Here is a 13650-nt window from a genome sequence, read left to right as displayed (position 1 = left end):
GAAAATGGTTACTGTGAATTGTACTCAAAAACCATTGGATATACTTAATGGTTTCCAGCAGGTGAAAAAAACTAAGGACCTAGAGTCATTGTCATCATTCAGTTTTGGACTAACACAATTGGAGGATGGGGAAAGAAATGGTTTATGTGAGTTGTACTCCAAAACCATTTTGCTGTGGAAATGGTTTCTGTGAGTTGTACTTCAAAACCATTTTGCTGTGGAAATGGTTTCTGTGAGTTGTACTCCAAAACCATTTTGTTGTGGGAATGGTTTCCAGCAAGAACAACATGAACAATATTTTCCAGCAATTCATTTTTTGAGCTTTCACTACAAATCCATCAAACACTTTTCCAGCAAACAATCATCAGATAAAAATTTTCAGCAACAATCTTTTTCTTTTGATTTCAAGAACAACACTATCTCCATCAATATTTTTTCCTTATCTCACAAATAACAACAACCTTTTTAAAGCATCATCATCTAGAATAACACAACAAATCCGAACTCAAGCAATCACAACACAATCCAAACCGGATCTGTACAAAACAAAGCCGGTTTTAGATCTAGAAGATGAAGAAGAAGAAGAAGAAGAAGAAGAAGAAGAAGAAGAAGAAGAAGAAGAAGAAGAAGAAGAAGAAGAAGAAGAAAGGAAATGTAAAACCGTGATCTATTTTTCTAGATCTAGAACAAACCGTTGAGTTTTTGAAAAATCTAAGGCCATATTCATAACCAGCGCGAAAAAGGATGTCAGAAAGTGTCTTCAGTTTTAAAAAAAAGGAAGTTGAATTTTCCGGCGCGGTGGCGCCGCCCTGTTGGGCCGGCCACCACCGCGCCGGCGTTTTAATGTTGATCGGAGAAGATAACCTTTGTTGCAGAGCTTCTCTCTCTAAAATAATTTAGAGAGAGAAACATTTTAACTTATGTTTCACTTATACCTCTTTCTTTATTCCTTGATTTGGTGTAGTTTGAGAGGAGAAACATAGGATTATTACACATGTACACTGGATCTGATGGTTGTGAATGATTTATGCACGGTGCATAAGGATTTCCTTATGCACCATAACTTTTGCATCTACACACTCATTCTGCATTAATTAGTCGTTTTTGTAGAGTTTTAATAAGTTATAAGGAAATGTTAAAGAGTGTCCTTAAAACATTGATTAAGAGGATAAAAATAAAAATATTGCATTGAAAAATGATAAAAACTGATGAATTTAACTTTTTAAAAGTTAAAATATTGTTGAATTGAATCCGATGCAAACATATTATTTTTAGTTTTCTTAATCAGTGTTGTAATTAAAAAGAAACGATATAGTTATTAAAAAACAATAAAAAAAACAGAAAAAGGATAAGAGTAACAACATCCTAATCCTAATCCTAATTTAAATTCACCTATTTACTTATCTTTCAAAAATATTATTATTTAGTTTAACCCTATCGTAATTTACTAACTCAGTATTGGATGATGACGAGTTTTAATTACGGATTAACACTATCTTCACACATGCAGTTTGTTACACTTCTACCTATAAATACACCAAACCACATGCACTCAAAAACACATCAAAATTTATTCTCTTCAAAATATTTCCTTTGCTTTTTCGTGTGATCGTTCGATTTTTGTGTTGTTGCTATGGATATCGATCTTTCTCCTCAATCGGCTAAGAAAGTGTACGGTGGCGATGGTGGATCGTATTATGCTTGGTCTCCTTCTGAGCTTCCTATGTTACGTGAAGGTAACATTGGTGCTGCCAAGTTAGCTCTTCAGAAGAATGGTTTTGCTATTCCGAGGTATTCTGATTCTTCCAAGGTTGCTTATGTTCTTCAAGGTAAATAAACTTTCCTCATCTAATTCGTCTTTTTTATTTCTATTTTATTTTTATTTGATGATAATTATTTGTTTTTCAATTTTGATTCAGATTGATTGTTTTTAATTGTTTTGTTTTTGTGTTGATCACTTAATCGAGGTTATGATAGCAATTTAAATTTGTGAACACCGTCAACTATATTATCTGACACCAACATGGCAAAACATAATAACATTCGGTTAATTTACTTTTTCAAAGTTTTATGTGTCTATATAGGTGCTTCATAGATCTTATTCATTAATTTTTGATTGATTTTTATAAGGGTCTATTTGTTATGAATTATAAACAAAAAAAAGTGATTTTGATACTTAGTAATCTAGAGATTTTTTTTATTAAGTAGAATTTGTTTTGTGTTTGCATACCAAAATAAAAGTCAGTTTCTTTTTCTTTCCAAAATTCAGTTATAAAAAATGATTTTGTGAGATGCTGCTAAAAAAACTAATTTGAAGTAGTTTTTAGATTTTTATAGATTCTCATCTTTTTAAAATTTGTAAATAACGGATGGAATTTTCTAAAAGTGATTATTTTGTTTAAAAAAAGGTGATATTTTCATGATAAAAACTATAATAAGCTGGCTCTAAATATGCATGCAGAGATTCTAAAAATTCTTGTTTGATTTTATTTTTGTGATACGGTTTTGAAGAACATTGTTTCATACATGGTGGTTTCAATTTTAACTTTTTGTGTTTTGAGTATTTTAGTTTGTATTTCATAATTCATAGTGCTATTGGGATTACCAATATTGATAGTATAGTAGAATTGTTGAGATTCTTAATGGTGAAGATTTGTTGATACAGGAAGTGGAGTTGCTGGAATTGTGCTACCTGAATCAGAAGAGAAGGTTGTCGCAATTAAGGAGGGTGATGCTTTAGCACTCCCTTTTGGTGTTGTGACATGGTGGTACAACAAAGAGGACACTGAGTTGGTTGTTCTGTTCCTCGGCGATACTTCAAAAGCACACAAAGCCGGTGAGTTTACTTATTTTTTCCTGACTGGTCCTAACGGAATCTTTACTGGATTTTCAACTGAGTTTGTGGGAAGAGCTTGGGACTTAGACGAGAACAATGTGAAGACTCTTGTTGGAAAGCAATCTGCTAAAGGGATTGTGAAGCTTGACGGAAAAATAAGCCTTCCTCAGCCTAAAGAGGAGCATAAGAAAGGCATGGCTTTGAACTGTTTGGAGGCACCATTGGATGTTGATATTAAGAATGGTGGAAGGGTTGTTGTCTTGAACACCAAGAACCTTCCTTTGGTTGGTGAGGTTGGTTTAGGAGCTGACCTTGTGAGGATTGATGGAAGATCCATGTGCTCTCCTGGTTTCTCTTGCGATTCTGCTCTACAGGTTACTTACATTGTTAGAGGGAGCGGCCGTGTTCAGGTTGTTGGTGTTGATGGTAAGAGAGTTTTGGAGACAACTTTGAAGGCTGGAGATTTGTTCATTGTGCCAAGGTTTTTCGTCGTCTCGAAGATTGCTGACAATGATGGAATGGAGTGGTTTTCTATCATCACCACCCCTAAGTGAGTTTTTCTTACCTTTAGGTTATTTCTTGTTAATCAAATTGCATATCATGTTATCCTTTTGTTGTTTGTTATTTCTTATACTTACTGGTTATGATTGTTGTTTTTGCAGTCCTGTATTTACACACATGGCCGGAAGTTCTTCGGTGTGGAAGGCGCTATCGCCTACGGTTCTGCAGGCTGCTTTCAATGTAGATCCAGAAGTTGAGAAGCTCTTCCGTTCAAAGAGGACCGCTGATGCCATTTTCTTCCCTCCTTCAAATTAAAGTAGAATGGAAATAAGCTTTAATAAGCCGTTATAGACAATATATTTTTTTTCCTTTCTACTTTATAAAAAGTTTCTGCACTTTTATTTTGGATTCATAAGAAGTTGATTGTCTCAATTGGTTTTTGGGGATGACCTCTATTTTGATATGTCTTTAATATTTATATTGATGCCTTAGATATAGTTATATTTCTTCCTATTGGATACAAATTTTGCTTAATGATAATAAAAAATGAAGACAATAGACAGCTAAAAAAATCTTTCAAATACTATAACATGTGCTTGAATTCAAAGCTCTTTTTGGATTCACATTCTTTGAATTAGCAGTAGTTTAATTTCTCTGCATCTAGGCTAATTGTTATGCATTCATAGCAACGTTTTTGATTTCAGTAACTGAAAAATCGTGTCCCGATGCTAAAAAATCATGCCACGATTACACACTCCAATTCAAAATTCTTTGAGACGCTCCTCAAATCGTGCCCCGATTTTTAACGAGATGAAGCTCTTCAATTTTGGTTAAAAATCGTGTCACGGTGTACAGAAATCGTGACACGAGTTGTCACGACCCAAAAACAATCATCGTGACCGGCGCGCGAACTAGATCATTCTAGCCCGGCAAGCCTATTAATCAAACTTGACAACTATAATACATAAAAATTTCAATTTAAATTTCATTTCAAAATAAATATCCACTGAAATTTCGACAGAGTTTCGTCTATATTTTTAACATTTTCCAAGATGTAAATCCTGTTTTAAAAACCTGTTATCAGCCAGAATTATCCAACTTCAAACGCACTTTCCGAGTTCATTACTAATCGGAATCACATGAAATTTAGGTCCAAACTGTAGGGAATTGAATGAGGAATCCAAAAATCTAATTATTACTTTATTCCAGGTTACACAACAAGATATATCACGAATATACTACGAATATGTCATACGAAGCTTTTACCCAATTTTCATAAGGTTCAAGTACGACCACTTTTAACAATAATACTCCATTTTGATCACCAACTCATCTCAATTACATTAGCAATAAACCTACAACAATGATCATCAAACAAAATTCTCTAATTATCTCCTTTCAATAATATTAGAATAATTCTTGACTTAAAATTTCATATCATTAATTATACATTTCATTCGTTACTATGAGCCGTACCTCATAGGCTACATTATCTCTCGTTGTAGCAAACGGAATACTATGACCCGTACGTACGTCATAGGCTACATTATCTCTCGTTGTAGCAAACGGTATACTATGACTCGTACGTCATAGGCTACATTATCTCTCGTTGTAGCAAACGGTATACTATGACCCGTACGTCATAGGCTACATTATCTCTCGTTGTAGCAAACGGTATACTATGACCCGTACGTCATAGGCTACATTATCTCTCGTTGTAGCAAACGGTATACTATGACCCGTACGTCATAGGCTACATTATCTCTCGTTGTAGCAAACGGTTTTTCCATATATTCTTTTTTTTTCTTTTTCTATGAGCATGTTACTCATTTCAATTTTTCTCCTCATTTCCATTTTTCTGCGATTTTCTATAATTCACTGTGAGCATATTACTCACAAGATGCATTTCAAATTTTTCTTTCAATTCTTTACTATAAGCATATATGCATCAATTAACTATGCACAATTAACATTACTATCCAATCTCTTATTCTTAAAATCATCACTTATAAATAATATAAGAAATCCTCTTACAATTATCACTTATAAATAATATAAACAATCCTCTAGGTTATCAAACGTGGGAAAACCTCGATAACCTAAACTAACCGACTTGTGAACAAAAGTAATCGTTACATCAATTGTCTTGCTTAGCATTTTCCTCCAATATTCATACTAACATAAACACACATATTAACATACAAGAGATTTTAGAATAAACACACATATAATTATGAAATAATCATACTATCTCATAATTTCTATTCAAATGAATCATTCATAGGGCACAATTCTACTACTCAAAATGGAAGGTTTACTAAGGAACTCACCAATAAACATCTGACAACTCTTATTTCTCCGTGATACTTCAACTTAATTCCCAATAGCCACTTGTGCCTTCATCTTTGTTACCTTAGCTTCTCACTAATCCAACCGTGAAATTTTTCCCAAAATTGCCACATCCAATTGTTGAAGGAAGACATCAATGTGATGTTTTTGAGGATTTGAAAGACAAAAACTCTCTTTTTCTTATATTGATGTACGGTTAGAGAGGAAGGGAAAATAGAATTTGATGCATATTTCTCATTTCAAGTTGCTAGAAAAACACTAATCCAAACATGTGAGTTGAATTGCTAAGGATTTGGTTGAGAAAAATGAAGATTGAGGGGGAAAGGGTGAGTGACGAGAGAGAGAAGTGAGAGAGGAGAAGAAGAGGAAAAATTTGGAATGATGTGGAAGAATGTAGAAAATTGTGGATTTTCCACTTAAAAAAAAAAATCTTGAGTGGCAAAATTACAATTCTGCCCCTTCCTTAAAAAAATCTTATGGAGGGATATTACACGAGTGTTGCTTTCCTTGTCTCCTCATTTTCTGTCCGCTTCAAAACCATTTAAAATCACCTGAACTCTACTAAAAATGCATAAAAACAATTAACAAAATAACATATATGACCTAATGTCCTCAGTGACATCCTTCGAGATGATGACGAGAGCTTTATATTTGGTTTTGGTGCAAAAATTACTCTGTTCTGTACTAGAAACTGAACTTTGGTGATTTTACACGAATTGAAGATTGCTTGGAGCAGAGGTTTTAGGAATATTCAAGTGTACGCAGACTCCTAGATTACGATTAAGTTGATGCATGAGAGATGCATTAATACCCATACTCACATGACTCTTAACATTTAGGATGAATCAGGTACCACCAGCTAGACCCATGTATGTTTACAGGAAAGCCAATTAAGTTGCAGATTGTCTCGCCAAATATGGGCCGAATAACACAACTAAATTGTTCGTTTTTTTCTTTGAATAAAGAATAACACAACTCAATTTAATTTATTCCACAAAATATGCATAAATTTCATGATCAATGATAAAAAAACTAAGCTAAAAACTCTGTGCCCTTGCATTTTCCACTTTTGCATAAAAATAAAAGGGGAAAAAGAATCTACAAAGTAGTTTATCAAAACTCAAAACTAATGTGTAGTCTCTATTCAGAATCAAATGATAACTGATGATATGATGTTTAAGAAAGAATCTTCACTGCAAGGAATGGTTAGTCCACCCATTGGATGATGGTATCCAAATTCTTCCTCTGCCTTGCTTAGCAAGTCTTGAAATGAAGGTTGATTCAAGCATCCAATAGGAATCACGAACCGCTTCATATTTTCTCCAACATACACTGCAACACACCCTTTTGGCACTACCTCTCTACCTCTTTTCACACCAAATAAACCAAAACCCATACTTCTCTTTAATTTTATGTTACACAACACAAGTATATAATGATTCTCAACAAAGAATTTGTATATCACATTTAAGTATTATTATTTTTTTTAAATATGATGCTTTGTGACATATTTGAGATGCGTATTTATATATGGTACATGCATGTAAGGATATCAGTACTTACGGAATTGAATGGCTAATGTGGTATTTGATAGAGATAAGGTCTCATGAACCACCACCTGCTGTAGCCTTATATGTCTCCATCAAGAATCCCAAGAGATTTTGTTAGACTAAATGGACCACGTCTTTGTAGATCAACCACACACTCATTGCTTCAAAGGAAAGATATTTATTTGTACACACAGAAACTTAATTATTGTTTAACCGATGTCTTAGAATTTGTTGGGACTAAAAACATTTCCAATGGGGAGTCATTTATTTATCCAACAGGGACTCAATAAAACCCTCATTAGAGAGGAAAAAAATGGTACCTATTAGTCACTCTCACCTATACAAGAACCATATCTCTCCTCTATGGCATGTTGGTTCCACGGTTAAAATAAGAAAGAAAAGATATATGTTGGTCCCACCACCTCACAAATGTGAGAATTTATAAATAAGGGATGTGCACACCTGATTTTCATTTAGTGATTTTTTTTTTTTTTTAGGTGTTGGGTTAGAGTATTGAATCCTTATAATATACTTTTATTGAAAAGATTATAAATAAGTGATGTGTATATGTGGATCTCATGTAATATAAGGCCTGCATTTAAGAACATTCTAAGTTTACTATCATTATGGATACTCACAACCCCACAAAATCGACATGTGAGGTGGGGACTGTCTCCACTTATCACTTCCAATGTGAGACTCTTAACACATCCCTCACGTCGAGGAATATGTGAGAGTAATTTTCAAAATATAAATTTGGGAAGTTGCGATGAAGAAATTAATAGATACCTTTCATCGAAAGGATGTTATGGTTGACTATTGGAGCAATCTAACCATTGTGTCTATTCACATAAAAACTCTTCCAAATAGTTGCTCTTTTCATGAAAAGAACATAAGTTTCTCTATAAATAGAAATATTTTGGAGGCAGAAAATCATTCAGAAAAATAGACAACAACATCACATTCTTGTGGGTTAAAATTCTGTCGAAAATAATATTAAATCATTCTTTCTTTTCTCTAGTAAACGAGAGAATATTTGATAGAACTTTATTCTGTAAACTATCATTGGTCGATACGCTTAGTGTGAATGTGCAAGTCACATCAACGATTCCAAAATATCCATTCGCCGATATACTCTTTTGCATCTGGTTGGCATAATTGATGGGGTCGAATCGAACTAAAAGGTATTTTGGAATTTATGTGAACTCTTCATCATGTTCATCTTCTTGGTCTCAAATTATTGCAGCAGATCCCCAACAAAGGTTCTAATAGAATAAACACCTGAAGCATGAACCGAGTGGTCTGATTGCGGAAGCCTCTTAGCAGGTGGTTCAATGAATCTTGGATAATCTCTGATACCATCAAAGAAATTGTGGTTGGGTCTAACCCAACCCCAAAAAACCACTTGTGAGATGAGGACCGCTCCCACCTATAAACACTTGTTGATGCCATATATGTACATGCTAAGCTAAAATGACGATATGTATGGGTATGGTAGGTGCAGGGCCGACCGTAGGCATAGGCCAGTGGTGCAACGGCCTAGGGCCCAACCTTGTAGGGGGTCCAATTTTTTTTTTTTTTTTTGTATGGAGGGGGTGTAACGGCCTCCTTTTTATTTAATTATTTTAATTAGTTTTAGAATATATTTATATATTTATATGATGTATATGAGGGATATATGATTTGTTGAGATTAGATGTCTTTTTATAATTTAGTTAATATATTTTGTTAAGTGATATTTTGTTATGTTATATGTTGGTATTTACTAGCATAATATATTTGTTAATTGTTATAGATATATATTTGTTATTTGGTGTATTATTATATATTTAGTAGAGAAATATTATTTATTAGAATATGAGGATTATTAGTGTGAGTGGATTTGGGGGTTAGAATAGAAAGAAGAGTAAGTTGTTGGGCCTAAATAGATTTGGGAAGAATATTTTTAGTATTATAAATAGAGAAGCTTAGGTTAGAAAGAGTTTACCCTAAAACCGCTTTTTTGGAAAAGAGGAGAACAAGAAAGAAGAGAAGAGAAGAGAAAAGTCAAGAGAAGAGGAGAATACCTTAGGAAAGAAGAACGCTGCTGCTGATTCAGGAACTAATCTAAGGTGAGGGTGAGACTATCTTGCATTAATATTATGTTGTTAAATCATTAGATTGCATCTAACAAGTTGGGGAAAGTTTGTGAGAATTTGAGAATTAGGGTTTATGAGCGATTTTGATGATTAGATGATGAAGAACCGTAGAATTGATGAGAGAATCATGAACAAACCTTAGATATCCTATAGGAATGTTATTAGAAGTAGTTTGATGGTTAGAAACATGAGAATGGATGAAAAGTTGAGATTCTGAGAAAAAGTGATTTTAAGTGTTTTTGAGAAATAAGTGATTCTAGGATAAGCTGTTTTGGAGATTTAAAAATATGATTTTTCAGTAAAATATGATAGGATTTGTCGAATAGAACGCGTAGGCGAAAACGGAATCGGATTCGGAGTAACTGTTAGGTTTTTACGGACGAAACGGTGAAACCAAAAAAATGGGACTGCACAGAGCTGCGTCGCAGGTGTAGATTTTGAGTTTTGATGAAAATAGTCCAAGTGGGTCTTCAGAAAACTTTAAGAAAACTTAGCATAACTAAGTTAGTCCAAAAACTTATGGTTGGTTTCCCAACTTCAACTTAAGTATTAGGGATTTAGTTGAGGTGTTTTATGAGTATTTGGCTTATGTCTCATTGATCAAACTTGATTTGCTTTTGAAGAATGTTTTGGACTTTGATATGAATGTAATTGATTAATGTATATGTGGTTATTGTTGTTGATATGTTGGAATACATTATGTGAGTATTGTATGATACATAATAATATGATGTTCTATGATGTTAAGTTGATATGATTCATTTCTTATTGATGATATGATATTCTAGCACTGTTATATGCTGTAATTGTTGTTGTTTGTTGCTGCTGAATCTTAGTGAAGATGTATAAGTCGATCTAAGTTGTCATGATTTAAGAAGTTGTCCATTTTAATGGAATTGTATAAGATGTTCACGTTGTTGTCCAAGTTGTAGGAAGATTGTGTCGTTGCATAGTCAGTGATGGGGGCTTAATGCCCGACAGGTTCTTTATGACCTTAGCGATGGGGGCTTAATGCCCGACAGGTCCAAATATGACCTTAGCGAAGGGGGCTTAAAGCCCTGGTGGTACCACATGCATATTGAAGTTGTCTAAGTTGTTGTTGAAGTTGTCTAAGTTGTTGTTGAAGATGTTGTTGCATTGTAAAGTCGTCATAACTTATATTTGATGATGATTTAATGATGATGTTTGTTTAAGAAGTTGATTACGAACTTAATTATGAAGTTGTTTTCGATAAATGATATGCTTTGATAATGATACTTATGTGAAATACATGATGATGCTTATTGTAACACCCCATTTTTATTTAATTATTTTTAGTAGATGTGTGAGTATTTTTATATGAATTTATTTGTTAAATAGATGATTTTATGTGAAATATGTGTTTTGGGTGATTTTATGTGATATATGGTGTGATGCTATTTTATTATATGATTTATAGAGTTGTGTTTTATTTGAATGAATATTGTCTTATTATTTGTGGAAATAATAGGAGAAATAGAAATAGGTAGAAATAGTATTTATTTTAGTTAATGAGAATTAAGTAAATAATTATGAGAGTTTAGTGGGAGTTAAGTGAGAAAAGGAAAGAGTTATATTTTTGAGAGTAAAAGAAAGAAAAGTGAGAACAGAAACATTTTCACGTACAATTGAGAAACAACTGGTTTTGGAGAGGAAGAGGAGAAGAACCAAGAGAGAGCTAGGAAGGAATCGATTGTTGTAGCTATTCGTTCATTTTTGCTGAATTAAGGTAAGGGTGGGATTCCTTTCAATAATCATGGTATATAATTCTGAAATTTGATGAATTGTTGTTCTTGGTTTTAGGGTTAGAAGTTTTATGTTAATTGAGGAAAATATGATGAATTGTGTTGTTTGATGCATGTTTCTATGTTGTTTTAGTTACTATGTTGTATATAGAACCTGTAAACATTGTTCTAATTCATTTTGGGTGATTAGGGGATCAGAAAATGGGTTTTTGGGGTGAAAATGGTGTTAAAATCGTAACAGTAGATGAAAAACTCGCCAGAAATTCGCTATTAGCGTAACCCTCTGGAACATGTACGCTATTAGCTCAATTTTTGCTATTAGCGAAATTGTCCAGTGACAGCATTTTCTGTTTCGCGTTCTTGTGTCTTTTTCACCCGTTTCTATTTTGAATTAGCTTTAGGTGTAAACATAAAAGTTGTAGATAATTGAGTTAGCTTTCTAATGGCTTTGGAGTGGAAAAGATTTGTAGATTTTGAGTTATGATAAAAATAGTCCAGGTGGGTCTTCAGAAAATTTTAAGAAAGCTTAGAATAACTAATCCCAAGTTAGTCCAAAAACTTATGGTTGGTTTCCCAACTTCAAACTTAAGTGTTAGGGATTTAGTTGAGATGTTTTGTGGGTATTTGGCTTATGTCCTATTGATCAAAACTTAATTGCTTTTGGAGGATGTTTTGGACTTTGAGATGAATGTAATTGATTTATATATATGTTATGTTGTTGATTTCCGTTGTTGACGTTGTTGTATTGTCTAATGTCGAAGTTGGGGAGTGTGTCATAATTGTTTTAGGCACATATGTTGTTGTTGCAGTCGCTGTTGAAGTTGTATGTTGATATACACAAGTTGAGTCCATTTGCATACTCACAATTGTTGGGGGATTATGCCCTGGAATGTTCATCATTCAACCCGTTGGGGGCTTATGCCCTGGAATGTTTATCATTCACCTGTTGGGAGCTTATGCCCTGGGATGCTTTAACCATCCAAATTGTTGGGGGCTTATGCCCTGGAATGCTTAGCATTCAACGCGCGTAGATTGGTACCACCTGCATGATGCATTAGTTGTTGTTGTCGTTGTCGCATTGTCGAGTTGTTGTCGTTGTCGAATTGTCGAGTTGTTGTCGTTGTCGAATTGTCGAGTTATCGGTGTCGTTGTGGATAATGTTGTTGTTGTTGTTGTTGTTGTACCTTGTTGCCGAAAATGATTATGTTGTTGTTATATGTATTCTTTATATACATTATTAATGATGCATGTTGTGATATATTGTTATTTTCATTAATTTGATGAATTATATATTATCATTATTGGATAAGTTTCTCACCCCTTCTGCGTATATGTTGCCTCGACCGTGGGTAATGTGCAGGTAATGATGGCTTGTAGGTTGATTGGCTCAAGTGTCTAGGGCTCTGATACATATTAGGATGGGGATCGTCGCGAATGTCTTCTCATTTCTTTTATGTATCACATATTTTGGAAAAGACTTGCTATTAGAATAAAGTTGAATTATGTTGTGGCCTTATGCCAAGACTTTTATTGATGTTGAATTTGGTTGAATTTATATTTTAAAGAATTATTCCGCTGCAGTTTGTAAGATAATTTAAATGTCGGTTTTTAAATAAATAGACAATTTTCTATTATGAAATTTTGAGAAGTAGTGTGACACTCCGTTGTGTGATTACTCTGATTTTATTTATTAATATTAATTTGTTGGGAGAACGGGGTGTTACAATTGGTATCAGAGTAAGTCGGTCCGTCCGGCCAATTAGTAGAGTCGTGTCGAGCCTAGTAATGTCGTGTGGCAATTTTGTATTGTCCTTGTTGTCCTGTTTGTTGTTTGTTGTGTAACCCTTAGTATGAACTGGTTGGAATACAAACATGTGCATATTAATTGTTTTAGAAAGACGGTGTACTTTTCTTCTGCTGAAGAAGAGAGTGGAGCAGAATTTTTATCTACCAAGCAGCTGAAGTGGTTAGAGCATGATGGAAACTTAATGTTTTCCTTGATGGCGTATGTCTGTAGAGAGTCAGTCGATAATTGATAGATTGCCCATTGAGAATGAATTTCCTGAAGTTTTTCCTGATGAGATTCCAGATGTGCCACCAGAGAGGGAGGTCGAATTTTCAATTGACCTTGTTCTGGGTACGAAGCCTGTGTCGATGGCTCCTTACCGTATGTCAGCAGTTGAGTTAGCAGAGTTGAAGAAACAGTTGGAAGAATTGCTTGATAAGAAGTTTATAAGACCAAGTGTGTCACCTTGGGGAGCGCCTGTGTTGCTAGTTAAGAAGAAGGATGGTAGCATGAGATTGTGCACAGATTACCGTCAGCTTAATAAAGTGACGATAAAGAACAGGTATCCACTTCCGAGAATTGACGACTTGATGGATCAATTAGTGGGTGCTCGCGTGTTTAGTAAAATTGATTTGAGGTCAGGTTACCATCAGATTAAGGTGAAGGATGAAGATATGCAGAAGACGGCCTTTAGGACACGGTATGGCCAATATGAGTATAAAGTGAT

The 13650-nt window shown here is 34.1% G+C and overlaps 1 protein-coding gene and 1 long non-coding RNA gene across 2 annotated transcripts; one reads left to right on the top strand and one right to left on the bottom strand.

The window, feature by feature from the left end:
- The first annotated feature begins 1561 nt into the window (after window positions 1–1561).
- Window positions 1562–3792, top strand: LOC146931238 (glutelin type-D 1-like). The gene is made up of 3 exons (XM_085702722.1): window positions 1562–1829; window positions 2666–3386; window positions 3499–3792. The coding sequence occupies exons 1-3, from the start codon at window positions 1634–1636 to the stop codon at window positions 3650–3652; spliced, it is 1071 nt and encodes a 356-aa protein (XP_085558848.1). The 5' UTR covers window positions 1562–1633; the 3' UTR covers window positions 3653–3792.
- Window positions 3793–4380: 588 nt separating this feature from the next.
- On the bottom strand, window positions 4381–7188 carry LOC146931237 (uncharacterized). Its single transcript, XR_015006624.1, has 2 exons — window positions 5668–7188; window positions 4381–4692 (listed from the first exon to the last, which is right to left on the bottom strand). It is a non-coding gene; the product is annotated as an uncharacterized LOC146931237 (long non-coding RNA).
- Between the last annotated feature and the right edge of the window lie 6462 nt (window positions 7189–13650).

This window comes from Medicago sativa, chromosome 4, assembly GCF_051527215.1.
Source record: "Medicago sativa cultivar Bolivia chromosome 4, Bolivia_mono, whole genome shotgun sequence".
In the NCBI taxonomy this organism is placed as follows: domain Eukaryota; kingdom Viridiplantae; phylum Streptophyta; class Magnoliopsida; order Fabales; family Fabaceae; genus Medicago; species Medicago sativa.
Note: the sequence above shows the minus strand (reverse complement) of the source record. Positions and strands in the feature narration are given on the sequence as shown.